The sequence below is a fragment of the Hirundo rustica genome, chromosome 7 (genome assembly GCF_015227805.2).
Source record: "Hirundo rustica isolate bHirRus1 chromosome 7, bHirRus1.pri.v3, whole genome shotgun sequence".
In the NCBI taxonomy this organism is placed as follows: Eukaryota; Metazoa; Chordata; class Aves; order Passeriformes; family Hirundinidae; genus Hirundo; species Hirundo rustica.
Genome location: NC_053456.1, coordinates 23,987,339 through 24,013,742, shown reverse-complemented (window position 1 = coordinate 24,013,742; position 26,404 = coordinate 23,987,339). Strand labels below are relative to the sequence as shown.

General features: G+C 43.8%; 1 protein-coding gene across 2 annotated transcripts in view; it reads right to left on the bottom strand.

Annotated features, from left to right (window-relative positions):
• Positions 1-7,962, bottom strand: part of ITPRID2 (ITPR interacting domain containing 2) — a 40,459-nt gene extending 32,497 nt beyond the window's left edge. For both annotated transcript variants that reach the window (XM_040069567.2, XM_040069568.2), the window contains exons 1-4: positions 7,724-7,962; positions 7,573-7,624; positions 2,494-2,543; positions 1,598-1,654 (exon numbers count right to left, since the gene is read on the bottom strand). In XM_040069567.2, coding sequence (XP_039925501.1) covers positions 1,598-1,654; positions 2,494-2,543; positions 7,573-7,624; positions 7,724-7,934 — 370 coding nt within the window. In that variant the 5' untranslated portion in view covers positions 7,935-7,962. The remainder of the gene's footprint in view (positions 1-1,597; positions 1,655-2,493; positions 2,544-7,572; positions 7,625-7,723) is intronic.
• Between the last annotated feature and the right edge of the window lie 18,442 nt (positions 7,963-26,404).

The window sequence follows — 26,404 nt, the reverse complement described above, 5'->3', positions numbered from 1 at the left end:
TAAGGGTTATCCAGTGACTAAGCTGAACAGCTGAACTGTAGGTTCTATCAGCGCAGCAGCGGGCTGGGGTTGCGGCTCCCTGCCCAATGCCCTCTGTACCATTGACACAGGGCTCTGGCTTGTGTCTGGACTCAGGCAGTCACGGCTGCACAAGGGCAGGCCATTCATCCCAGCCTCAAAGAGGCTGTCTGTCTGGCAGGGCACGCAGCACTGCTCCAAGCAGCTCTGTTGTCCCCTTGTTCTTGGATGGGAAGCAAAGCCCAGCAGAAACATCCTCATCCTTACCCAGAAAAATCAACCAGCAGTTCTAGTACTGGGATCTTTTCATCTGAACAAGCTAAATCTTCCTAAAGACTCATAAAAACCAGAAGTCCTTGGAAATTAAAAGGAGAAAAAATGAAAAGAAAAAAGTGACATCATGTACTAAAATCCACTGATTCTTGTGTTCTTGGTCATATGCTCAGACCCTTGGATTATCATTACACAGAAACTCTTCCTATGAAATCTTTGTACTACAGGCAATCTAATAAGTGGGGAAGACAGTCAATAGGAAAAATTAATCCTATTTAATGTATTGCAATAGGAGACTAATTTACTGCTTTTCCATCATTATCAGATCAAGATCATTACCAGATAAACTTTTTTCCTTACAAGTCTTAAATCTTTAAAAATTAAAGATATTTCCTTCCTCCAGGCCTTGTCTCACCACTCTGACACTACAGGCAAGACCAATGTGGAAGGAAAGGGCTTTCTACCAGTTCTGGCACTTAGCAAGAGCTGTAATTCAAAAACAGTAAAAGCTGAAATGGGAGAGTAGTTTTGTCTTTTTTTTTTTTAATATTGAAAGCAGATAATGTCTTATATCACCTGTCCTACAGATATCCCAGGACCTGCTTTGTGAGACTTTTTTTTTGCTATTTTCTACAAGATGCTGCTGTTAGAACAGAATCCACAGTGCTTTTGCTGGTTGGTTTATGGACACCTCTAATCTATGATCAACTTCAAGGCTAGAAGTATTTTTTACAAACTCCACAGGGAAGAGCCACATCTCCTTCCCCTTAAAAAAGGGAAGAGAAAGAAAAGGCAAGCAGCTAGCAACAGAAGAGTGTATATTGTGGTTGATCCAAAATACTTACTCAGCTTTGGTGCTTTTAAATTTTAAAAGCTCTTAGCTCTTAAGGGGCTTGCCTCTTGGCTGACAAAATTTCATCCCTCCTTTCAAAAGCTTGCACATGCCGCTCCCAAGGGATTCAGTGGAAGTGGGGCATGAGTGGCTGCCAAGAGGAACCCACAGACAAGAAGAACAAGTAGGAGAAAACATTTTCTCACAGCCTTGGTCAGTGCTCCAGGCAGTCCTGTCATCGTGGACATTAAAATGAGAGGGCAGAAGCAAATTTGGGGCTGTCTCTGACCTTTGGGTCAGAGACACAGAATGTTTAATGCTAGCAATAGTCTAAATAACTTCAAAAAGTGAATCTTCCTGCATTTTTTGGGTGCTTCATCCTGATTTTCGAGCCAATGCTGTCCTTCAAAATAAATATCAGATGACAGAGTAAAATTTTTTTTGCTAAAAAGAGTCATAACCTGCCACACCCACCTTCGGCTCCAAGGGATAAGTCATCTTCAAAACTTCCTCCATTTCTCACCAGCATGCCTGAAAACATACAGTTAGCACTTCAATAACTACAACACTCCAACGTTTTCCTTCCAGCTGCTTATCTAACGATATCAGCAAGACACTTCATTTGATACAAGAAATAACCAGACTCTCCTTACAATCCCTGCATTACTCATGCAGTGAAAATGCATTAAGAAGCAGCAAGTTACATTTCAGAACGCAGTCAAATGATTTTGAAAGGGAACAACGAAAGGGAACACTGCTTTAGTTTTGTGCTCAGAAACACCTCCAAGCCCACATGCGAGCAAATGGGAACCTGGAGGTAGCACTCAGCACATCTGCGCCTTCTGCTGCTGCGTTATCTGTCCTCCAGACATCTTACCAGGAGAATCCACAGTCTGAGTCCAGCTGGGCCATTCCCCTCTCAACTCGCTGTATCAGATTAGGAGCTGAAGTGAAGACTCCAGGCACAGCAAGTAATTCTTCTTCACCCTGTCACTAGCTGCACATTCCCACTGTACTTTGAACTTTAGTATTTGGACCTGCTCACATAGTAAAATTTTCAGGCGTGGCAACCACAGTTATTAGAGGCAGAGACTGCCTACTGCTCACCAGTTTGGAGACAAAATCACCTCCCTCTTTTGCACATCTGGGACGTTTTTTTAGAGCTTACTAAGATCTCCAGAAAGATTTATTCAGGTTCTTTTCCCCCTTCTCCAGTTTCTCGGGCACAACTGCTCCGCTGTGAGAATAACTCAGCAACGCTGACCCGGCTGTGGTTATTACCGCTACCAAGGACACCAGGTCTCACATGAATGTCCTTGAAAACACAGTTTCCAGCAAAAGAGATTTCAGTAGGTAAAGCCCTTCCTTACCCTTCAACAGAGGATTGCTTTGCTCATCCAGGGAGGCTCCCAGAGGCGTTCTGAAACCACAGAAGAGATTAACACTACTTAAAAAACTTGCTGCTTCATGTCCTTCCTTACAGCATGTAACAAGCTTGTGATAGCAGCAGTCGTCCCTCCCTCCCTCCTTCCCTCCCTCCGCCCCCAGAAAGCACAAACATCTGACGACTGGCAATAACTTCCTAAACAATTTCCAGCCCTCTAAATAAATACACCTTGCAGAGGAAAACAACAAAACATAATAGCTGAAAAGCTCAAACACCTTTGGGGGCAGCAGCCCCTGCTGAGGATGGACTCCTCAGTAAAACACCCAGAAAAAAACAAGCAAGAATTTTTGAATGGATTAATTCAATCTCATCTATGCAGCAAAAACTGTTGCCATTTTTCTACACATTTAAAACTTCTTGGAGAGAGGGATGAAAAGTTGTATTTGATGATCAGGAAGAATCAGGAAGAATCAAGATAAAAAATCTTGACAGCTATGTTAGCTGTCACTTGCCAGTTCTGATGCTTTATAGGCTCTTCACACTAGTTCTTTTTTGGATGATCCCTTCCATAGCTGTTGTCTAAAGGGCAGGGCATTTGCTGAACCTCATGGTGCTTGAAAGGAGCAGCAGAAGCCTCACAAATGACAGGTCCAATCCCACTCTGGGTTCACATTGTATTTGTTGACACTAGATGTTTCCACATCTTGTCTCTCAGACATGTTTAACCAAAGCCTTGTCACTTCTAAGTAGCACAGCATTAACTTTCAAAGCTCAAAACAAATTCAGAAATATAATACTCATAAAGAAGGGGAAAGCAGATGATTTATGTGCCTACATTATGCATGTTTCATTTGGATTTTTAATTAGACAAACACATAAAGCTGCCCGAAGACCTGAAAGTAAACAGTGCTCTGATACAGTATTTATTTTGGTGCCATAGCCAAATTAAGCAAGGGAAGTTTGCATCTGCTTTCTAACAGACCTTACACTTTACAACCTTATTTTTCTTTTCCCTCTGAAAAGAGCTCACTCTCTCCAGATGCAGCCTGCTGATATGGAGCAAGCTCACTTCAACACATCTTTTGCAAAGCAAAGCAAAGCCCTGCCGTGGTGAGACTCCAAGATGAACAGCCAGAGCATCCAGATGCCTAAACACATTCCAGGTGACAGGACACACTGCTGAGGCTCAGATCTCCTGGATTTCTGTATGTGTGTCCAGTCAGAGTTTGAAAAATTTAGGATATATTGTCTAAATGTGTCACGCTACAAGAAGCCCTATGTTCTGGGTAGTAACTATGCTGGTTGTTGACTCCCTGGCTCAGACAGGTGCTGCATTAACTCCCAACCTTCTCCCTCTCCTTCCCTGGTGGCTACTCCCATGCCTCGATGTTTTCCGTGTAGAAACTTGCTGGCATTGACTTTGACAGCCAAGGTCAGTGCTGCATGCAGTGGCTGGCAGAAAGCAGCAAAAGCATCCATCAAAGCTGGCATCTTCCCTTAGAAATTAAGTCTGTCACCATTACAGCACATCAGCAGCTACCAGAAAAGTATCCCTGTCAACCACACCTTGCTGCCCTACCTGCACTGCTGCACACAGCTGCCACACACCCCCAGCCTTTGAAAAACTTGCTCTTAAGGACTAGACAAAACATGACTTTAAACAACGGGCAAGTGCCACACAGAAATCCTTTTACACAACAGCATGGACAGCTCTGCCTTCCTGCACCAGGCTGTTTCCCACCAGCGAGGCCCACGGCTCTGTCTCAGGGCAGCCTTGTGCACTTGGGAATGTGAGGCTGGGGGACTCTTCCACGTGCTGTGCCCCCAGGATGGGCTCTCCCTACCACACATAGCCTCAAGGCTTCCTCTCATCCCAGAGCTTTGTTTGTTCAGCACCAGGAGTGGTCGGGTGGTCTCTCGGAACAGGACCAGGGTTTTGCACTGTGCCGTGGAAGTGTTTAAAACTTGGCTTTTAAAACCTTATCTGGGCAGAAGCCATGTTTATTTAAACTTGAAGCAAAAAATCTCTTCTTTCTGAGGCATTTCAAGAACTCACTTCCTGCATATCTACAGGAGATGGCTCCTAGATACTTCCCACATCCCCTGTATTCCTGGCAGAGTTGAAATATATTCAATCAAAATAATACACGTCATCATAATAGTTGACAAAATTTTCTTTTTATCTACCGGTATAATACAAACACTTGTGTTGCAACTTTTACGAGCTTTCTTATTACTTCAAAATGCTTTTTCAAAGTACTGGGGAGAGAGAAAAAGAGGCTTTTTTCAAAAGCATGCGATTCCCAAAACACGAATGAACCAGAGACTTTGAGTAATATCTGACATTTTTTATGCCTCCATAATTCTTATCACAGTATGGTAAATACCTGCTTTTTTGCTTTGGGGATTTTCTGCTAGTTATTTCTTTACAAAAAGCCCAAAACAACAAAATGTTTATCTACCAAGGTAATTAACAGGGGATATTAGGAACCCTCCTCTCCTCTAAAGCAGATGTGAAACAGAGATGCCAAGTAATAAAAGCCCCAAACCACTAACATAAAAATCAAAGGATGACTAGTAATTATTTTTATCCATATTAGAACACTAGTGATGCAATTATCTAAACACAATATCACTATTGTTTGTTTAGAAATGAACAAAGGGATAAATCTTAGTAGCAGATCTATTTATGCAGTGGGTTGATATTAAGGTTTTTTTGTGCTGCTGCCAACTTAAAATAGAAAATGAGATTTTAAAAGTGCCAATCTTCTGATTTCACAAACACCTACAGAAACTCAGAAAATGTGAAGGACTACTTTTAGAAAACATGTAACAGAGAAAACGTATTGAGAAACTGATCTTCATTTGTAGTAATAGCTACATGGTAACTTGTTAGGGAGCTAACTTGTAAGAATAAGGTTGCATCACAAAGCAGAAATAGAAGCTGGGTATGTGTTTGCCAACACTTTTCAGCAATCAAAGTCTGACAGCAAGAACAGTGGTATTAAACAAGTAAGAAATTTCAGAGAGACCAACTTACAAATTGTAAATTTCAGGGAGAACAACTTACAAATTGTAAATTTCACAATCGTTATTTTTAAACACTGTAGTATCTGCAGGGCTATTCCGTCCTCTGTTAATGCTGTCCTCTTTTTCTATGTACATTGTTATCAAGAGACAATCAGTTCAAGGTTCCTATACATACAATCACTTAAAACACTGCAAATTGAATTATCACTTCACTGCACATGCTAGCAACTGCTTGCATGTCCATTGGGCACAAAAAAAAAAAAAAAAAAAAAAACCCCACAAAACAAAACAAAAAAAATTCTGCAGTTTAAAACACAAGGGGCTGTTCACAGGCAACTGAGATTGCACATGAACTGCACATGCTGGCACCCTGCACACCATAGAGCAGAGGCTAAATCCTGTCTGAACAGCATTGTCTAGGAAAACTTTTTTAAAAAGTCTTTCTGAGGAGAACACAAGATTCCTCTGAAATGACTTACAATAGTAAATAGCTCTACTTTAAAAGGCTTCTGTGGAAGGAGCACAACAGGTTTCAGAAACGTGAATTACCTAAATTTGCATTTCTGTATCAGCAAAAGAGTTAACTTGTGCTTCATTTGTTACTTGTAAAACAAGATTCCCATATTTTGGGAATCAACCACCTGAGATGCAAACACATTCCACAGAAATGTGTGGTGCCAGTTTTAACAACAGATAGTTACCAAAGCATGGGTATGGAACTGTAAGCTTTGTGTTATCACTGAAGTTTTCTGGCCATCTATTAGATGTTCATGTTGTCAGTTTGCAGCTTTGTGGTATTCCTTAAATTCTGTATGGAAATGTTAAGAACTATAGGGCCAGGGAAGGTTCTACACAGAAATTCTGCTGATTTAGACATAGTGGCAGTGCAGCATTAGGAAGAATATCTTCCTCGATGGTCTCTTCCCCCTCCAGTCCTTAACATGCTTTGCCCTCCCCACTCAAAAAACACTTCTAAGGAAGCACTGATTTAGAATACTGATTTTTAAGAAAACAGTTTAGTAGACCAACAGGACACCAGGTCTCAGGTAAAGTCAGAAAAAATCTTCTCCCATTCTAGCATTTTGGAAGAATGGACTGTCAGGTCTAAACATTATATTTTAGGGATTAGGAGATTTCAAGTCTGTAGCTGCCAACACCCTACCCAAGGCACAGCCTGTAAAGATCTACAGAAAACTATATGGAGGATCCTGCAGCTATGAAGATTACCTTCAGTTACCGAGTAAGATCAGTCAGCTGCTTACTGGATCAAGAAATCACAAAGGCACGGCTAATCTCAGTGCTAAATTCTTGCCTTAACGTAGCTGCTCTTAAAAGGAGAAAGAAACCAGAAATATCAAATAGCAGAGGTCTTGAAATGTCATTGTTAGCTACTGGAAAGCTAATTGTTAGCTTCCCCCCATCAACTCTGCCTCCAAAGGCTGTTAGGACTGAATGGAGAAAAAAGCAGGACAAAAGCAACTGCTACTGATGTAGCATTTGTGTTTTCACATGACTCTGGATGAAGAAAAAGTAATTCCATCAATACCTGTTCTAAACAACAAATATTATTTTGCAACAGTAATAAGAAACACAGAATACACATACCATGCCTCAAATTAAGGACAGAAGACATTAAGAGACCTAAATAAATCAAGTTAGTCTAAACTGTGCCATCACTCCTTAAAGCCCGCAAGCACAGAGGCCGCGCTGCGGAAGCACCGTTTCTTGCAATCTGCACCAAAACCCAGGCAAGGAAACAGCGGAAGCTTTAAACTGGAGCCCCTCGGCGAGAACCACTTCCAAAGTAATGCCGGCTTCCTGACCCTCTGCCGAGTTCCTCTCCCGGCGGCTGAAAGCCTCCAGGCTCATTAGCGAGACGCCCAGGAACGGAGCGGAGCGGTGCCGGCCGGCGGCTCCCCCGTGGCCGTGCGGGCTCGCAGCGCTGCTCCCGGCGCAGCCCGGCCGGAGAAGCCGCCGTGCCAGCGCCGGTGCCCGCTCCGCTCCGCGGCGACCCGCCGGCGGCAGCACCCACCTGCAGTCCTTCAGCCATATCGCGATCTTCTCGTTGGGAACGCTGTGGCAGCCTTAGGGGCAGAGCAGGAGAGAGAAGCCGACGGTCAGTAAGAGCGAGGCCGCCCCGCGGGGTCCCGGCGGCCCGCGGGCTGCTGCCCCCCGGCACTGACCTGCTCCTGCGGCCAAAGGCAGCTCGCCGCCGCCGACATCCTCCTCCTCCTCTTCCTCCTCTTCTTCCTCCTCCTCCTCCTCGCCGCGGGCCAGCGCCGCTGCCGAGAAATCCTCCGCTTCCGACGCCTGCCAGGAGTCGCGGCTCTTGGCCCAGGCCTTCCTCTTCTGGGTCGCCCCTTGCCACTCCTCCGCCGCCGGGGGCTGCTCCATCGGGGCGGCGGCGCCGGCGCCGGCGGGGCTTCACTCCGGGAGGCGAGCGCCGGAGAGAGCCAGCCTGCCGGGCGAGCGGAGATGTGCCGTCCGTCCGCCCGTCCGGGGGCCGCCGTCCGCGCAGCCCCCGGGAGCGCGGCCGCCCCTCCCCGCGCTCACACGCCGGCCCGCCCCCAGACCCGGCCACCGCCGCCCCCCGGCCGGCCGCTCCCGGCCCGCAGGTGCCGGCCCCGGCCCGCCGGCGTCCGCGCGTGCAGAGCCGGGGCGGGCGGAGGCGGCGAGGCCCGGCTGCCCACGGTACTCACATGTCGCGCCGCGGCGAGGCGGCGGCGGAGGCTGCGCCCGCCCGGGCTGCGGGCGGCGGCGGCGGAGGCTCTGACTTCCTCATACCGCCGAGGGATGAGAAAACTCGCGGCCACGTGACGGCGGCGGGGCCGGCGGCAGAGCGGGGCCTCCCGGCGGGGCCGGGCCGCCGTGTCGGGGCAGGGGTGCGGGGCAGGGATGCGGGGTCGGACCCGCTGGCGCTGCGGCAGCGCAGCCCCTCCCGCTTGGCCGGGCTGGGAAGGGCCGCTCGTGGCCCGGGCCCGTAAAGGATGTTCCCAAATTAAAAATCATGCAGAAGATTAAAAATCATCAGAAGAGGGGCTTTGCAGGGTTTTATCCTGGGGGAACGGGAGTGGGGAACGGGGAGAAGGCACAAGGAAAAGATACAGGATGTGTACTGGGTACACACAACCTTCTGCCTCCAGGGGTGTGAAATTACATCAGCCTCTGCTCGGGCACAGTATGGGAACTGCAGGGGCTCCAGAAGCACCAAACCCGGCCTCTTAAAACCTTAGGTGCGTTTGAAGCCTTCACCATCTCCTTCTGGATGCACTTAAGCCACCAGAATCAACTGAAACGCCAGCAGAAGATGAACGAGCCCCGTGTGCGGGAAAGAGGTGCCGCACAAAATGCCGCTTTCACTGTCTCCTGCCCGAGGCGTTAGCCCGGGTCCCTGCAGCGGGAGCGCCGGGCACGGTCCCTGCCCGCCCTGGCTGCCTCTGGGCCGACAGCAGCCGTGGCTGAGCCCGTCACCGAGGGCACGATGGCCGGCCGGTGCCGGCCTGGGGAGCAGGGCACCGCTGTCCCTCCTGGTGCCAGCCTGGGGAGCAGGGCACCGCTGTCCCTCCTGGTGCAGCCTGGGGAGCAGGGCACCGCTGTCCCTCCTGGTGCCAGCCTGGGGAGCAGGGCACCGCTGTCCCGCCTGGTGCAGCCTGGGGAGCAGGGCACCGCTGTCCCGCCTGGTGCCAGCCTGGGGAGCAGGGCACCGCTGTCCCGCCTGGTGCCAGCCTGGGGAGCAGGGCACCGCTGTCCCGCCTGGTGCAGCCTGGGGAGCAGGGCACCGCTGTCCCGCCTGGTGCCAGCCTGGGGAGCAGGGCACCGCTGTCCCGCCTGGTGCCAGCCTGGGGAGCAGGGCACCGCTGTCCTGGCTGGTGCAGCCTGGGGAGCAGGGCACCGCTGTCCCGGCTGGGGTCAGAGTGTCTCACCCCACACACTGCGGCCGGAGCCCCGCACGCCCAGCGAGCTCACCTGCACCCGCAGAGCCTGCGAGAAATAAGCTTGGGAGAAAGGTCTTTTACGACATTTTCATGAAAAGATGCTGAATTAGTAAGCACAAGCAGCAAAATTAACCCGTGTTCTCTGGAGTTGTAAAACTGGTGTTGACGCCAGGCACATGACGGACTTCGTGTTTAAAGGCTAATCTGCCTTTGGAAGAACCAGGTTAACGGTACTGAATAAGTCTTTCATTATCTAGCTTTGTAGTTAAAAACTTTCAAGGAATTTCTGTGAAAATTTCCCCTATAAAATAAAAAAATGACTTGATAAGAAAAAGAATTTCTTGTTTTTTCCTACACCCCTCCAGCCTACCCACTACTTTACTCATATACAGCCTTATTAAGATAAATTTCCCCTCATCACAAGTCAATTTCCTAAACGCTCTAATTTTCTGAATGGTTTGTATTGAAATAAAACCAGAAGAACAGTGGCACAAAGGACAAACAGAGTGTATTTGTATTTAATTTGACCCCGGAAGTACAGGCCATTTCTGTCCATTTTGAGATGGTATTTTTGAATTTCTTAAAACATGAGCAAACTGCATTTGAATCTTTCTTGTTGATCCTCAAAATAATCAGATAATTTTCTTAGCAGGGCATGTTTCACACACTACAGATTTTGCATAAGCTAACATGTTCCAAGCGGTGAGTGAGAGGTCAGCAAAGGCCCTGTGCCCTCCACAGCGGTGTGCTGGGGCTTGGACTTCTGCTGAGGTTCCTCGCAGGTGTATTTATAGTACTGGAATCTTAAAATCTGGGTTTTTTCTGGCTTTGTTGGCAAGTGCCTGGCCCATCATTACTTTGACATAATGGCCAATACTTCCATTTTATGTGTATGCATAAATAGATGTACCTCTTAAAAAATGGCCCTTTGAGGTTGAGCTGCCTGGATGAGAGCTGTGAGAGAGGCCTAGAGAAATTTAACCCCTGCCATTGTTGCCGCCTAAGAGGGAGCACAATTTCTTCTTGAAAGTTGCAGTTGTACTGGCACAGCTAAGGGTGAACAGTTGCAGGCTAAAAGCAGCTACTGTCTGGCCGTGCCAATGCATCCTTAAGGAGTTCTTAATCCACAAATTACTGACATTATTGTCTATAATTGCTTGTCTGTTGTGACAACACTTACTCAGAGAATTTTAGAAATGTAAACAGCAGCCAATAGCTTTTTGCAATGAAGTCCTGCCAGTACAGCACTGGGCTCTTTCTTGCCCCTTCATACCATACCAGCAAGATCCCTTTTGTCTCTATTTGAGTAAGGATTGCACAATCAAATCCTATATTAAGCAGAACATTTTTTCAAGGAAAATATGTGGCTTGTTATTTCTTTTAATACGTTTAATCAAAAAGTCAGTTTGTTCTGTAATAAAAGTTTCTCTTGCTTCAGAATGTATTTTGTTAGTTGTACTTCAAAGCAATAATTGGTTGGGAAAAAAAATCATGTCATCTTGTCACTTAAATTAGACCAACTTTTTTTTCTCCCCCAAATTATTTTGAAACCATTGAAATAAAACATTGTGTAGGCATTAATTAGATCAGGGATAAATTGTGCTTTACATTATGTTATAAATTCCTAAAGGAAGATTTATAACCACAGCACCATGAGCAGTACTACTAAGCACTACCAAGTAAAAAAAACCACACACACACACACACACATTTTAAGAATAATAATAATTCTTACATTTGTCACTGGGTGCTGGCCCTAAGCATTCGAACGTGTGTGTAAATACACACACAGAGAAATACAATTTAGTCCAACAAATACCACTAAGTCCCTCTTTTGGTTTGTTTCTTAAGAGAACAAAAATCTTTGAAGAGGACTTAATTCAATTTTTTGTCTGCAGAGAATTCTTTCAGATGCAGTATTGTGTGAAAAAATTCCTGCATTACTCAAAGGTATAAATGAGATGCTTCCACCAGTTCCCATGGGCACTTGTTCCCATGTGTGAGTCCACTGTAAGGAGCATTTTCCCGCTACAGTTGGGCCAGGCTTCCCCATGCTTTTGAGCACATTGTGTCCCTGCTAGTTCCGTACATCAGGAGCATCAGGAGAGCCTCCAGTGTTCAGGAAGGATTACAAAATTTATCTGTATTCCTCCACACAGTATGGGGAGATGGGGATAAGCCTCTGGAAACCACAGAAATATTTCCAGGCAACATAGCTGGGCCCTTGGTAGCATGGTCAAAACCTATGCTTTGTCCTCTGCTGCCTTCCCAGGAGCTGCAGGCATCCAGTGCTGCAGGAGGATTGGAGGAAATGGGATCAAAATATGCTGGTGAGATCTGGATGGGTCAGATTTGGAATCTGTTTCCTATTTTCCAGCTCAGCTGAGGGCTAAGCCCTCTCGGGATGACCATCTACAGGAGGACCAGCCAACAAAGTCCCACTGGCAGATCTTGCCGCAGAGGCGACACTGTGACAAATGGGTAACACATGCAGAAGCTACAAGACAGAGTAATTAGGAATAGGTTTGTAGACATAAATAAAATTTAAAAAATGTTTAAAACCCCAACAAACCAAAACACTGCTCCCCCCAATCCCCCTGCCCCCCCCAAAAAAAAACCAAACAAAAAACCAAACCAAACCAAACCACAACAACAGCAACAAAAAAAACCAACCACCAAACCAAAAAACCCACACCCCCCCACCCCCCCCCCCCCAAACTCTCTGTGCCTTGTGTCTTCTTTTGGCAGGAGTAATGGGAGTTATTTCATAGGTGTGCGTTCAGAGAAGTAGTGCAATATGACAGGAACCTTCTGTTGGTCTTTCACGTGGCAGTAGAACCGGTTCTTGACAAGGGGAGAAACTCCATGCTGCTGCCTAATGTGGTTTGATCCTGGGATTTGCAGCTCCAAGTCAGCAATGTTTCATGACCACAATTGGATTTCCATATTATTGGCAGACAGAAGAGAGGAGGAGCTAACAAATAGTTCACCTTTGCAAGCATTGTAACAAAAAAAATATTCCTACATAGTAACAAAACTATGATAAATACTGTGCAGTTATTTGCTTTGGCAGGGTCTGTGTTTGAGAGCTGGAGAATGCATGAAGAAACACACAACCCACTGTCATCCACATCTTTAAAGTTTCCACAGCTCTGTTTTAGTAAATGTGCTTTGTTAAATTAAGCAATTTCTTTCTAAGCCAAGATTATTAAAAAAAAAAAAAAAAAAAAAAAAAAAAAAAAGAGTCTACTGAGGCCTCTGCTATGCTATAAATGAAAAAGACAACCTGGCCAGACATGGGCAGCATCTATTCCATGTCAAGAGAAAGGGCCCACCAGTGCCTTTTGCAACCTTCTGGTCAGATGGCCCACCACAGGGGTGGGCAGTTTTGTCTCCTGGCTTTTCTATCCTGCATCTGCAAAGGACAGCAAAAGGCTGGAAGTCAGTCCTTGCAGAGCTTCTCCTGTTGCTGTTGGTAGCTGGGAAGGTGCTGCTGCCTTTCTTCAAGATGATTTGGCAACTTCCCAGCTTTTCCAAATATATCTCACCTGGTCCTTCTAGGTAGGAGACTGACCAGCACCTTTCTCTTCTACAGAGCATCTGTAGTTTTCTCTCTACCAGTAGAAATGCCTCTTTTCTCTCTCTATCTCTCTTATTCTTTTTTTTTTTTTTTTCCATCTATTCATTATATCTATTATTTATTTTAGACCTTTTGAAAGCCTTGAGTCTCTCAGAGTGCTGACACCAAGGACCCCCATGATATCTGCAATTTCAGACATTTGGGGATTTTCTTAACATACATAAAAATGGAAACCTCACTTGTTTGTGTATCCTCCTGTCTTGCCAGAACCAAATTGGCTAACCAGAGTACTATGCTGCTAAGGCAGATCAGACTGTCTCCTTTTATCCTATAAAATATTTATAACATTAGATGATAAATAATCAAAACTGTGCCATGAAACAATAATAATAATATGCATGCCATATTTTTCCTAAATTTTTATTTTTAAGATTACATAATAAAGGGGAAATGCTGCAAGTGAAAGACAATTACATCTAGAGTATCATTCAGCTATCTTTCTCTGAAGAAAAGAAATCATATACTCGACTTGGAACCATTACTGTTGCCAGACAGATGTTCTGTCTCAAATACGTAGAGAGGATGGAAAGTAACCTGGCAGTTTTACGCTAACAAATTAAAGTCTAAGGACAGTGTCTACAGCTCCTACAGCTTTGCCAGTCATTTTGTTTAAACATGAGCAACATGCATGAGGTTTCTATAAGGTAAGAAACAAACATCTAAAAGTTAATGCAAATTACATCTCTTCAGGCTGTTTTCAAACCAAATGTTGTCTGGTTTATTAAGCCACTTGTACTTCTGGGACCTCTTGCAGGAGTAGGAAGGAGGAAAAAAGCCACTTCCGCCAGGGCGTTTACGAGAGCTATAGCATAGCAAGAGGAAGTTTCTAAAGGAAGAGCCGGATATCTGTACCGAAGTGGATTACAGCTGCACCGCCAAGTCAGATGGAGAGAAATGAGGCCAAGTGCATATAAATGTGTGAAAACAAGCAGCATGGAGAAGAGGGAAAAGCAGCTTTAAATCTTTCAAGAAGTAAATACACTTCATGTCACTGAATTATGTTCGTATCTTTACCAAGCGATCGGGCTAAGGAAAAAAATCCACAGATTCAGGAAATTAAGGCTGTTGTTCATTTTAAAGCCAAATCTGTGCATTTTCTCATTCAATGCTGTCTTTCTTTAAATTTAGTGACTGTGTCCATTCCCTTTCTGAGCACTGCCCATACAAGACTATGGCACTGGGGCCATGCCCATCTATGCATCTGTCCCCTCTACCGCAGGATTTTGTTCTTTACTTTTACAGTTGAAATCCATTAAGACAGGAATTTCATTTGCAAATACTGTTACAGCTCACATGTTTTAAATCTCATGTGTTCCAAAAGGCTGATAATGGAGCTACCCATGAAAAATAAAGGGGAGAGATATTTCTCTGCACTTAAAATATCTTTCTTTATCTTATCTTTCACATTCAAAAGCACTCAGCTGATATTTTGTCCTGTTTCTCCTCTCATTGCAACCCCTGATAAAACTGTGTGTTTAGGATAATTGAGCTTTCTAACATGCATTGAGGTAGGGGGTAGGCAGTACACTGTCCACACTCACAGCAAACTGCAAGAATACAAAAAAAGGGAATTCAGAATATCCAGATCTGACCAACTTATTGCACATTTCCTTCCAGATCCATTTAGAGAACTCACTGAATTAATCTGGGTTTTTGCAGTGAATCAGTGAAAAAAAATTTCATCAGCTCCAGAATGAATACAGTCATATTTTCTATGGACTTAGACTGGATGTTTTTGCTTGCATTAAGTCTTTCATCACTGGACCATTCGTAATGCAAATATTCTATATATTGCCTGTTGTCCAATAATGAACAACTTCATGGTGCAACCTTTGCATCTCAGTTCTCCAGCTATCTTTATCATGAAGTATAGTCCTCTAGTCCTCTTCCCTTTCTAGGTCTGGGCTGAAATTGGCCTGTGAAATCAGAAATTAGGACATGAGGAAGAGAAGAAAAGAACCCATTTAACATCTGTTTTCACAGCAAATAAGATTAACAAACAAGAACAGAAAGTTGACACATAAGCAAGCCCAGAGGACATGTCCCTCGCACGTCATCTGAACGTGAACAGCTCAGGATGCGTGACTAGCTACTTCTAAAAATGTGCAGTCAGATATTTACCCAATGTGCTAATTCATTGCTGGGCTTGACTCAGCTCTAAAATTAATGCATTTCCTTTCCCTGGGCAGTACAAGGAGTTCCAGAGTGATAAAAGTATTGACTTTAAGGCGTTGACCGAGTTATCCTATAGCTGTGACAAGCGGGAGAACAAAAAGCATCAGGAGAAAATTCTAAACAGAAACCAGTAAGAGGTCCCAAGAAAAACCACAACTAAAGTGTGCTAGGCAGTCTTCAGAAATTCACATTATTTGCTATAAATCTCATTCACTCAGTGCTGAGACATTGGTTCAAACAACTGAGCTCAGAAGGGCATTGGTATCCATTTGATGCATGCCAGCAGTAACACGGGGAGGGATCCAGGTGTTACAGCTCCTTTGAGATAACTAAAGCTGTCCTTTAGCTCCTTTGGCCAACAATAGACTGTCAATTAAAAACTATTGTAGAAGGCAACAGAAGAAATTTGTTTCTGCATTTAAAAGGCTAGTTTATCCCATTAAAATGTAGCTAGAATAAAAGGAAGAAAACAGTGGTTTTCTCTTGCAGTATGCATTAACATAACTAGTCTGAATTTGGGGGTAGTCAGAGAATTGTATAAAGGCCAAATTTCCTGTGTGAAGCTGCCTAAAGACAAACAAGCATGTTTGACTTCACAAGCTCTTCCACACCAATCAATAAATTCTAGAGAAAGATTTATTTACACAGTTCAGTAACTCCTTGATGAGACACTATGCTATTTCAACTCTTTTCCGTTGACATTTAATGGTCAGATGGTATCATGCTAAAGAGAGTTTTCCAGTCTAACAACTCTATTTCACTGTATGCATTTTTAAATGTTTTTAAATGGATAGTCCAGTGTTTGAGGTACAGGATATTTCTTTAGCTGACTGGTCAGAAGCTGGTCTGATCCAGTAACAACCAACAGCCATTCCTGGCCTGCAATTCTTTGGTGACTTTTATGGATTCATTTGATGTGCTTCACAGAAGTAGCTGCCACTGGGCAGGAGGCCAGGTAGTGAAAGCGTCACATTTTGCACTAATCAGGTACCTCATTGCTCTCTGCAGTTATGGCTGGCCAACCCTTTGTGCACAGAAGTCCCATTAACTTTAAACTTAGCTCATTAAAGGGCATAGCCAGGGCTGATACTGGCAAACCTGGCACCAAAAATAAATGGGAGCAAAAATTTTCCTGCCTAGAGAAATTATTCTGTTACAAGGAAGTTCAAGCCTTCTGGTGTTACATCATCAGAGGGCTTTATCTGTTCAGTTCCCTTTAGAGCACTAATTAATTCAAACTCACCCAGTTTCAGTCCCTGAATTCTGCCATTGACTGTCCATATCTATTTGACAGATTAAAATATTAACTGGAATTCCAAGTGCAGTGTCTAAAAAAATAAATTCATCTCTTTAAAATTAGCTCTCAGCCAGAGGAAAACTTTTCTTCCTTGCTGTGCGCTGGGAAGAGGCAATGACTGCACGTTCCCCAGGCAGCTGGTTAAACCCAGAGCTGCAGTTTCGCACTTCCCTGCAGTCAGGCAGCGCTCCCACACTCTGGTACCCGTGCCTCTCTCCAAGTACACAGTCATTTACTGTGGGAAGGGTTCAATTAGAGCCATCAGGGAGAAAATTCAGGCTAATATGGAAGGTAAATATGGAAGGGTGAGAAAAAACCTTGTCCTACTAAAGATGAGGAGTCCACCTTTTGTGTAAATAAGTTAGGAGCTCGTTTGAATGGGGGAGGTGCTACAGAACACACTAGCTGAAGGATAAGAACATGGCATACTTTTCCCAAGGCTCCTATCTGTGCTGCTCTAGCAGGAGTGGATCAGTGCATCTCCAATTGGGGCTTCCTGACAGGAACAAGAATTTGGTTTTGAAACACTGTTCATATATCAGTTAGGCTTCACGAGCACTGGAAAACGTGAATTACATTAAAAAATTCATTATTAATGTTGCAGATTATTTTGACCGCTCCAGTAATGGGGGCAGCTGTTTTGTACTGCACAACATGCCGTTTGTGGTCCTCCCTTCCTCTGTACCACATTCTGTAGAGATGAGAGGTGTTGTACACTAATGTCTAACATGTATTGAGCGTCACTGCTGTCACAGTGATGCCTATTGGTCCTGTCCTGCCACACACAGACCTTTCAGAGCTTTTGACTCGTGGAAAGCTGGAAGGCTGCGTATCTTCCTGCCTTCCTACAGAAAATGTGCTCTGCACTCCTCAAAACACCCTGGGACACAGCAAAGTGCCCTGTGTGCAGCAAGTGTGTGTCTGGGGGCTCCTGAAGGGAGCACTGCAGTGGGGTCTTCCTCCCGGGAGAGGGAGGAGGCGGCTCTGAAGCCTGCCATGGCACTCTGCAGCTCCAAGGAAAGGCTGAGGTTTTCAAGGGATAGAGACTGCTCCCAAAGTGGTCCGATGAAGGTAAGAAAGGCTGATGGGGGATGAGAGAAAACCCCTTCCTCTACCTTCCATCCTCTGAAGCAAGGTCCTCAGCATCGTCCCGGTGGTTTGGCGATGCCATACCGCTAAGTGACATTGCGATAACTTTTTCTTTGTGGCAACAGTTTTTTTGAGAAACACTTGAATGGCATCACCAAAATATGCCTAAAGTGATCAAAGCTGCAGAACAGTGGCAGAGTGGCCTGACATTTGAAGTCATATCAGTACCCTTTTGGGAAATAATATGCAAAGATCTGGACATTTTCCCCATGGTTGTTAGAACAGGCATGTTAGCAGTGCACTGCCACAGCTGAACCCACATGTTAAAGCTGAGATCTCAAACACTATAGCTTGGGATCTCGTGAATACAGAATTTCATGAGGTGCATTTAATCAGAGTGGCAAGGCTTACCCTGTAGGAAAACTCATCATTTTAATCACCATTACTGAATATATTGAAATCTACACTTTACACAAGACAATGGCATCTCTAACAATAATGCTCCAGCACCTCCGTTTCACTGCTAGCTTTATCATTATCATCCATTCCTTCTTGTGCTTTTTTTTTTTTTTTAGTGCCTGTGTGCCCTGGTGCATGCAGGAGAAGATCACACTCACACAGAAAGACTTATCTGTGAAATGCTGAGGTCATTAATTGCATGCAGCCAGCAGAGCACCACAGGAAACATGTCTCCTTGCTGTAAGATGGTCTTGCTTTTGTGCAGACAAAAAAAAAAAAAAAAAAAAAAAAAAGGCTGTCCCAACTTTTTCTGATATGTAGTTCTTTGTTTTAAAGATTACATGTGAAGGAATAAGTATCCTGGCACTGGTAAGCACACCATAGGCTAGGAGCTTTTTATTTGCTAGTTATTGTTTGTCCTATAAATGCTGAAGTGAAATGACGCAAGTGCCCTTTTTGTTGTCATATTGTTTGTTTTAGCTTTCATTGGACGCAATCCAATGGTACCTTTACGTAGGCTCCTGTATAATTAAGATAGTGTGCACATTCTCTGACAGGAAATCATTAAGAGCCTCTCACAGAGAATGCACTGATTTCCCTATCTGTGCCTTTTAAGTGGGTATAGCTCACACTCCATCAATTAACTTCTGGATAGTCCAGGCATACTTCAAAAACTAATCCCATGTTAAGCTTCAAAAGCAGCTTTTCAGCCTGCTTTGCAGGCTATAATTCACTTGCTACAAGCATGAATTTCTTGTTTTTCCTAATTTTAAGGTGTTCCCTTCTCAGGAAAAAAACCCCAACTTTATTTTTTTTTTTTTTCCCCTCAGAAACACTTCGGAATCTGGGGGATTTCGAATAAATTTCTATAAATGCTCAGAATAATTGATAGGCGCCTTGGTTATAGATGTTAAATCAAGAAATCAAGAGAAACAGGTATGGCTCTTGGGGAAGAAACCTGGGGGTTTAACAACTGAACAAAGAGGTTAAAGTACAATTTCACTGTATATTTGCTCAACTGCAATTGCAAACACAAGGCATAAACCTTCCCATTGCCTGTAAATAACAACCTGTCATTGCTACAAACTCTCTGTGGCCTGTGTGTGTGTTCCCAGTAGGTGAGGTGTGCCTGGTACCAGGCTGTCACTGCTGAGAGCATGCCAGGCTGCTGTGCAGCTTAGAACCCGCTCATCTGTGAGCTCCCCTTGGGTGCTTCTGCTCCCAAACAGCCCTGTCCTCGCTGCACCTCACAATGGAAGGTATTCCTCCCCTAGATCTAAGAGGTAAGCCAAGAAAATGCTGTAAAACTGAACCACGTTTGTGTACTAGAGAGGGAAGAGCCCTGCTATGCTGCGCTCACCTGCCTTCACTGGGAGCTCTAGCTGAGGATTGAATTTTCTCATCTTTAAAGCCTACCCAAAAATTTAGTAGACTTCAGGGGAGTTTTGACATCTAAAACTGGTTTTCTACATAAAAACAAATTAAAACACAGCATATTTGTAGATGAGCAGTGTGCAACGGTGGAAAATGGTTATTGAATAGGTATTTGGTAAATTCTGAAACCTGCAACTGAAGTCAAAACAGTGTGTGCATTAGAACCAGGAACTGCTTGACTGAACACGCTTCAGCTAAAATTATATCAAAGTAGTTACAAAACCTGATTAAACAGGGCTTCATTCCCACATGCAGCTCCACCTTGCTGCCTTGGCAGAGGCATAAACTGGTAACACCCTTTTGCTGGGTTTCACAAAGCTCATTAGCGATTAATAAAAGCAGAGCAAAGGAGTTCAGGTTTGTTTCCATCACACTGATGGTGTTTAGGGAATCAATGCCCTCTGACAAAGGGTGATGGTTCAAAAAACACACTTTGCATCAGCTCCTGTTTTCTGTCTGACTCCAAAGGCAGCAGAGTCAGTCTGCACCGAGGGTCTGCGCTGGCTGCAGTGACAGAATTCAAACCACCCTTCTCATCCACTTCCTCCAGGTGAAAGCTGATTTGCTTCCATAAAAGGTCCCAGGGCACTCAGAAGTAAAGACTGATAAAACATTCCCACTTCAGAAATCTGTCAGAAGAGGAAAGAAATTGCTCTAAATCCAGATCACTATTTTTTGCAACATCCAAACTGCAGCCACTTACAAGCCTTTTGTGCATTGACGTGCATCCTAATATATCAGTTCTTGAAAACCAATGCTGTGGCAGCACTTACATTGTGAATATGTACATCAGCTGAGCTTACTGCTTGCTGGAAAATTAGATACTCAGATTTCAACAGTGGGGCCTTCCAGCTAAGTTCCTATCCACCTCTAGAGTCTAAGGTCTCAGATACTGTGATTGAGACAGTTGAAATAAAGACGTGGATAACCCCACCCAAAAAACTTCATCTCTACATCAAGGACATGCAAAAAATGTAATTGTGATTGTGTTTAAACCTCTCACCCCCTTAGGGAAAACAGAACACTTTTCTTCCACCCCCATTCTTCGCAAAATTTCCATGCTGCTTCTATTTAAATGAAGAAAAAAGAATGTGCAACATTTTTTCAGACCAGTCACAATATTCCAGCCGCAGGAATGTGTCTTCATATAAAGTCACCACAGTTGCAGTGCAGTACCCAAATATTTTTTTACCCTTTGCTAACACATAGGGAATGGATTAGAGAAGGGAGGTGAAAGACAACAATTTTCTCTCCTAAACATCACAAAAATAAGAGACTGTCAAATATTCCTTGCAAAAGTACATTAAACACTTCTAGATTCTTGACTCTCCTACTCTTCCTTGACTACACCAGTTAGCTGTATAAATGGGATTTTAAGTAGTTTAGCCTTTCCAAACTGTTTTGCCTGGAGGGAGCATGCTGTACTATTCCGAGCGCTGCAGGGACTGTCCCCACCGGTTTCCAAGGGACATTATGCATGCTGACACTCCAGAAGGACTTTTGGGAAGGAGCTCTTGTCCTTGGGCACAGCCAAGTTGACTTAGAATGAGTGGGAACAAAAAGACATCCCAGAGCTCTGGGAACCCTCCTCACAGGATGATAAGGCATCTTCAGAGAAAAAAACACTAAACTTGTTCAGATTGGCCCATTGCAAAGACCACCATGGAGTTGTGGTGTGTTCAATAAATGAATACATAGGTATTATCTCCCAACAACCAATAGTAAAAATTTATTACAGGTGCAAGCATCTTAAAACCAGTGAAGAGCTGTGGGAGAGGCAGTGCTGCTCCTGACTAGAAGTGGCAAGCTGCTGTTCCCTCCTGCTGGGGGTGGTTTTAGCAGATGTAAAATGTACCTGGAATTTTGACTTCTGTTATTGCTTTCCTCTAAGAAATACAAAAATCAAAGTAATTAAAATCAAATGTAATTATTTTCTTCCTGATCTGCTAAATTTAGTAATAATAAAATGCATGGAATGAGCTAAATTCCTGCAGGTAGGTTTTCTCCCCAGAGAGAATGGCATGTGTGCTGGCTTCTTCTGAGTTTTAAGCTATCTGATAAGCAGTAAAAAACCTGTCAGTTATATAGATTCACAGTCTATTTTCCCATAAAACATTAATCCGGAAGGAAGGAGGAAATAAAGCAAAGTCCCTTTAAGATTGGTGCAGCATTCACCCCCTCAGACACTGGATATGGGCAGAAATCTGGGAAATCTCCCCAGGCTGGTCAGAAGACCAGATCTGCCGACACCTGGGAGCAGAGCTGCTGCCAGTGCCCCCACCTAGATGTGCACACAGTGTCTCGGGCACTGGCAGCAGCTCTGCCCCCAGGTGTCAGCAAATCTGGTCTGCTGACCACAAACACCCAAGGCTTTGAAAGGAGAAAGCAACTGGTTTTAAACACCTGAAAAGTTCTGCCCACAAAAAGAGGATGGTGCTCAAAATTCACCATTTTTTTTCCTTTTATCACAAACCGAAACATTGCCATAAACATGCATTATTTGAGAAAAAACCTTTAACTTTGCTTTGTCTGATTAGCTATTTCCTTTAATAAAAATTTTCATTGGAAAATCTTCAGTAATAAGTTGCTGAAATCTGAAGTCAGATGCACACTCAAGAAAGATGTTTAACTTAGCTTATTAACTCATGGTTGTAGAAATACAGAAAATAACCTCTTAATTCAAAAGTATTGCCCATGTAAGCAATGGGCTAGCTCTAGTCATGCAGTTTACAATAGGAAGTAGAAATTATCATTTTCCTAGTAACTTTAGAGAATCAAATTACATCAACTACTGGCGCAACCATTTTCTTCCCAGGTGGAAGATGCTTTGTGGATGGCAGCACAGCTGCTTTTTGTCTCGTTCTGTGACCTGCCTGGGATATAAAGCAGTTGTTGGAGCAACAGGCACAGCTGCACTACGTCTGAATGCTCCCACTGTGAACTCCAAATCTGTCTGACAGTTATGCAGAAGAAAAAACACAGAACATGAAAATCTTTGGCACAGGGCAAGTCCATCAGCCACATGCCAGAGAGCAGGTTGGACACCACTCCTGACAGTGTGTGAAGGCATCTGCAAACAGATATTCCTGAATCTCTGACTTCTCCCGCAACAGCTCTTTGGAAATTTTTAAAGTAAACTCTTTTTAGTTTGGCATTTTTAGGCCAAAGGCAAGCAGCTGATGTTGTGGGGTCTTTGTGAGGATTAGCTGGTGGTGACATCCAAGAGTCACTAAATTGCAGCTCTGCTATGAGCAAACCTGTACAGCATTACCTACCCCTGTGAGGAGAAGTTGCCCTGCCAAGTGGGAATTGCACTTATTTTCTTTCACATTTTAGGTAACGCAGTCTAAACCTTTTCTTTTGGTTTGGTGATAGGACGCCAAGGACCTATCTCCATATACTGAAGAAGAACACTGGAATATTTTATGCATGGCCTTCTTTTCCTAGAGAACTTTTTATGGGCACAAAATCCCAACAAACAAGCCTGAAGTACAATAATTTTGAAACTTCAGGTTTCTGAGTATTTACAGCTTGTTCCTGTGTTTTTAGTGGTGGTAATTCCTTTGTGGAGCCAATATAAGGAATGCACCATCCAGTGTTCATGAGATCACAGCATCCTGCCAGGCAGGCAAACAAAAAAATCTTGTGTTTTACAACTGAGGAGGTGAAATGTCCCAAGAGCATGAAACCGGGTTTCTGAGCTTAATCTTGCTTTCATGGCTATTCTTATACCTTCAGCCTCTGAAAGTCCCTCCAGCATGGACAAATCCAAAAATACTTCATGCTGAGCACAGCAGCTGCTGGGCACAAGAACAGCATCTCTGTGGCTGCCCAAACCGAGATAAAAAACCCAACAAAATGTGCAGCTAGGAGAAAGGGAGCAGAGGACCTTTTCCACTACTATTCTGGAAACAGGGTCTTAGGGCTGCCAGTGCTATTAGTACTCCATCAATCACTGATATCACTGTGGGCTCATTTTATTAAAAAAAAATCTTAGAGAACAAAATGAACCCTCCTTCCTTTTGCTAGTTTACCCAGATGAAATATTACACAATAAAAAATATTAAGTATGCTGCGGCAGTAAGGACAGGACAACATACTCAGGAAAAGATGAAATGGTGTTGAAAGAAAACCTCCAACCCTTTCTTGCATCCTGAAGGAAAAAGTGATAGAAATGGATTTTAATTATTAACTTGGATAAGCTATCACAATACCTGAGAAACTGCCATATGGAACATATTCCAGTATAGTTTATACTCTTAATGGCCTTGAGCCTTCCAAGAAACAAAATCTGTGTTACATAAACTGATATCAAAGTGGCCTTGCTTTTCCTTCCCCTAGAGCTACAAATACATCAGCTATGCAAGAGCCATTAATGGGCAGTTAATGTGTCCAGTAAAAATTTTAGTGAAACATACTGTGGTTGCTTGAAATAAGTGTTTGGATGGAATAAGATTATAGTAGTGGGAGACTAGAAGAAGAAATTCCAGCTATGTTACCCTTTCACTTTTATTTGCTCTCAACAGAGTTCCTGCTGTGGTTATGGCTGTGCTTTAGACCAGAGTGTGAAGGATGCAAGGCATGAAGAACTGTGCTATTCAGCCCTTTAATTATTCAACTCAGCCATCCCTAAAATATCGACTAGTAATAGCCATGAAAAGATGACATAGACACCTCCTTTATATTTTGCACAGGTAGAAGAAGTAAGAATCAGAACCAATGAAAGTGACATGAACAGAGGCATTACCCTACAGACTTTATGAGGCAGTATCAAGTTCCCATCGCTATTTTTCAGATTAATATTTTGTACTGGAGACACAATTTTTGGTGCTTGTAAACATATGTTTCCTTCCGCAAAGTTGTTAAAAATAATAGCACATATTTATATGAAAGCACCAGGATTAAAATAGCACAAGCTGATTTCCTGTTTCTCCAAAAAGCAGTGTATACTGGCAAACCAAGGCACTGCTTCCAGAAGTGCTTGTGAAAGGTTAAAGGTCAGTGTCCTCTGATTTTGAGAGAGTGATAGGTTTGAGGAGAAGACAGAAAGGAGAGGATCAGTGAAATTATTCTTCGGGTTGTGACCTGGCTGCAGGAGATCTGCTTTCAAACGTTCTTCCATATTCCTTCAGTAAAACAAGCAAGGACCCACCACAGGCACAGAGAGGACAGGTATAGAGCCACACATGCAGTTTTGGTTAGTAGAAGTGGAGAGTGGAGGAAGTGGATCCAAACTCCAGCTGCTGAGCTCTGGGCTAGGGGATGTGCAGAGCCATGGGGAACAGGGTGGCTCTGTGCCTTTCGTCGCTTACAGCACTAACAAATGCAGAGCTCACTGCTTCTTCACCCTCTTTTTGCTGACAAAAGGACAACATTCCTCACTATCTTTCTCTTCAAAGCAAGTAAAGGCATTTCAGAAAAAACCAGCTTAAATGGGTGTTGCGGACTATGCAAACGTCACGATGAGACTCTGAGAAAGGCACGTTGTACACCAAAGGCATCCTGGGTGAGGCCAATGCTAGCCTTTGAGCGGCGGCACACAGTGAATTCATTGACAGGCTCAGCAGCCCACGCTTCTTTCTGAATAATCACAATCTGAGAAAAAGCTAAGAGACAGCATAGCAGCAATCCTCAAAGGTTCACACATTTGCACATATGCGCAGGAAGACACGATGGCAAACAAATCTCAAACAGAATAGCCTGGCCTTTATTTTTTTTTGAGAGCTCTTACCTCTTCATAACCCAGACACTTCTCAGGGCTCTCTACCCCCTCTTCCTAAGAAAGCATCTGAATTAGTTCAACCAAGAGTGGAAGAGGTAGGGGGGAATAAGGGAAAAAAATCTCATGTAATTTTGGCATTTGAATAAATATGAACATAGTTTCTGCTGTTTCATTTCTATCAGATTTGGCTCCTCTGTTGGTTGGGTGGTTTTAACAGCTGTTTATTTGCACACAGTTGTGCAAGTTTTTTTACAGCTTGTTAAGTTAGACTTGAGACGACAGCATGTGGTTCCCTTCAGACATAACTAACTTAAAATAACAAAGTCCAAAAATTCCTTCTTAAGAAGCTCAAGGCCGTTTGTTTAAAGTTTGAAAAGAATTAGGATCCTGTGATTCCAGGCATTGTTATGAAACGGGTGAAAAGTTTCCTTCGTATTACCTGGCTGGATGCACTCTGCAGCTGTATCCCGCTGCAGATCCACCGAAAAAGTCATCTTGCTCTGTGTGTGCTGGGTGCAGAGAAAATTCTGGCTACAAACATAGTACAGCCACATGTAACACACCTTAGAGGAGGGGTGACTGCATGAAAAGTAGTAACTGAAACACGATAGCTTTAAGAAAAAGACAAACCAAGCAACAAACAAGTGAACAATAGGATATCTTTCATACCCCCCCATTCTCACAGTTTAAGGAAGTGTCAAAACTGGAAGAAAATGCAATTTTACTTATCTTAAGCACAGTAAAGAGAGAAATGCCACGGAGATGACAGCAATAAAACAAACATTTTCTCAGAAGATCGAAATGCAGCCCCTGAAGGGTTTTGCTGTAGCTGAAGGTTGAGAACAACTGTATACACCCTACACAGAGATCAACAATGAACATTACAACCCAGTGCCAGCCAGAAAAGGAAAACAACCGAGACAAGACAGATACATGCAGGAGTGATGAGAAAGTTTTGCTGTAACAATGGGCAGCTCCATTCTATGTAGCTGATAGAACAATATTGGTCTTGGAGATGCTTTGATTTAAGAAACAGATCTTTGCTAGGCAAAGATACATTTTTGGCTGCTCAAATGTGTGCAGGCACTTAGAGAAAGAGGGACAGGGATGCAT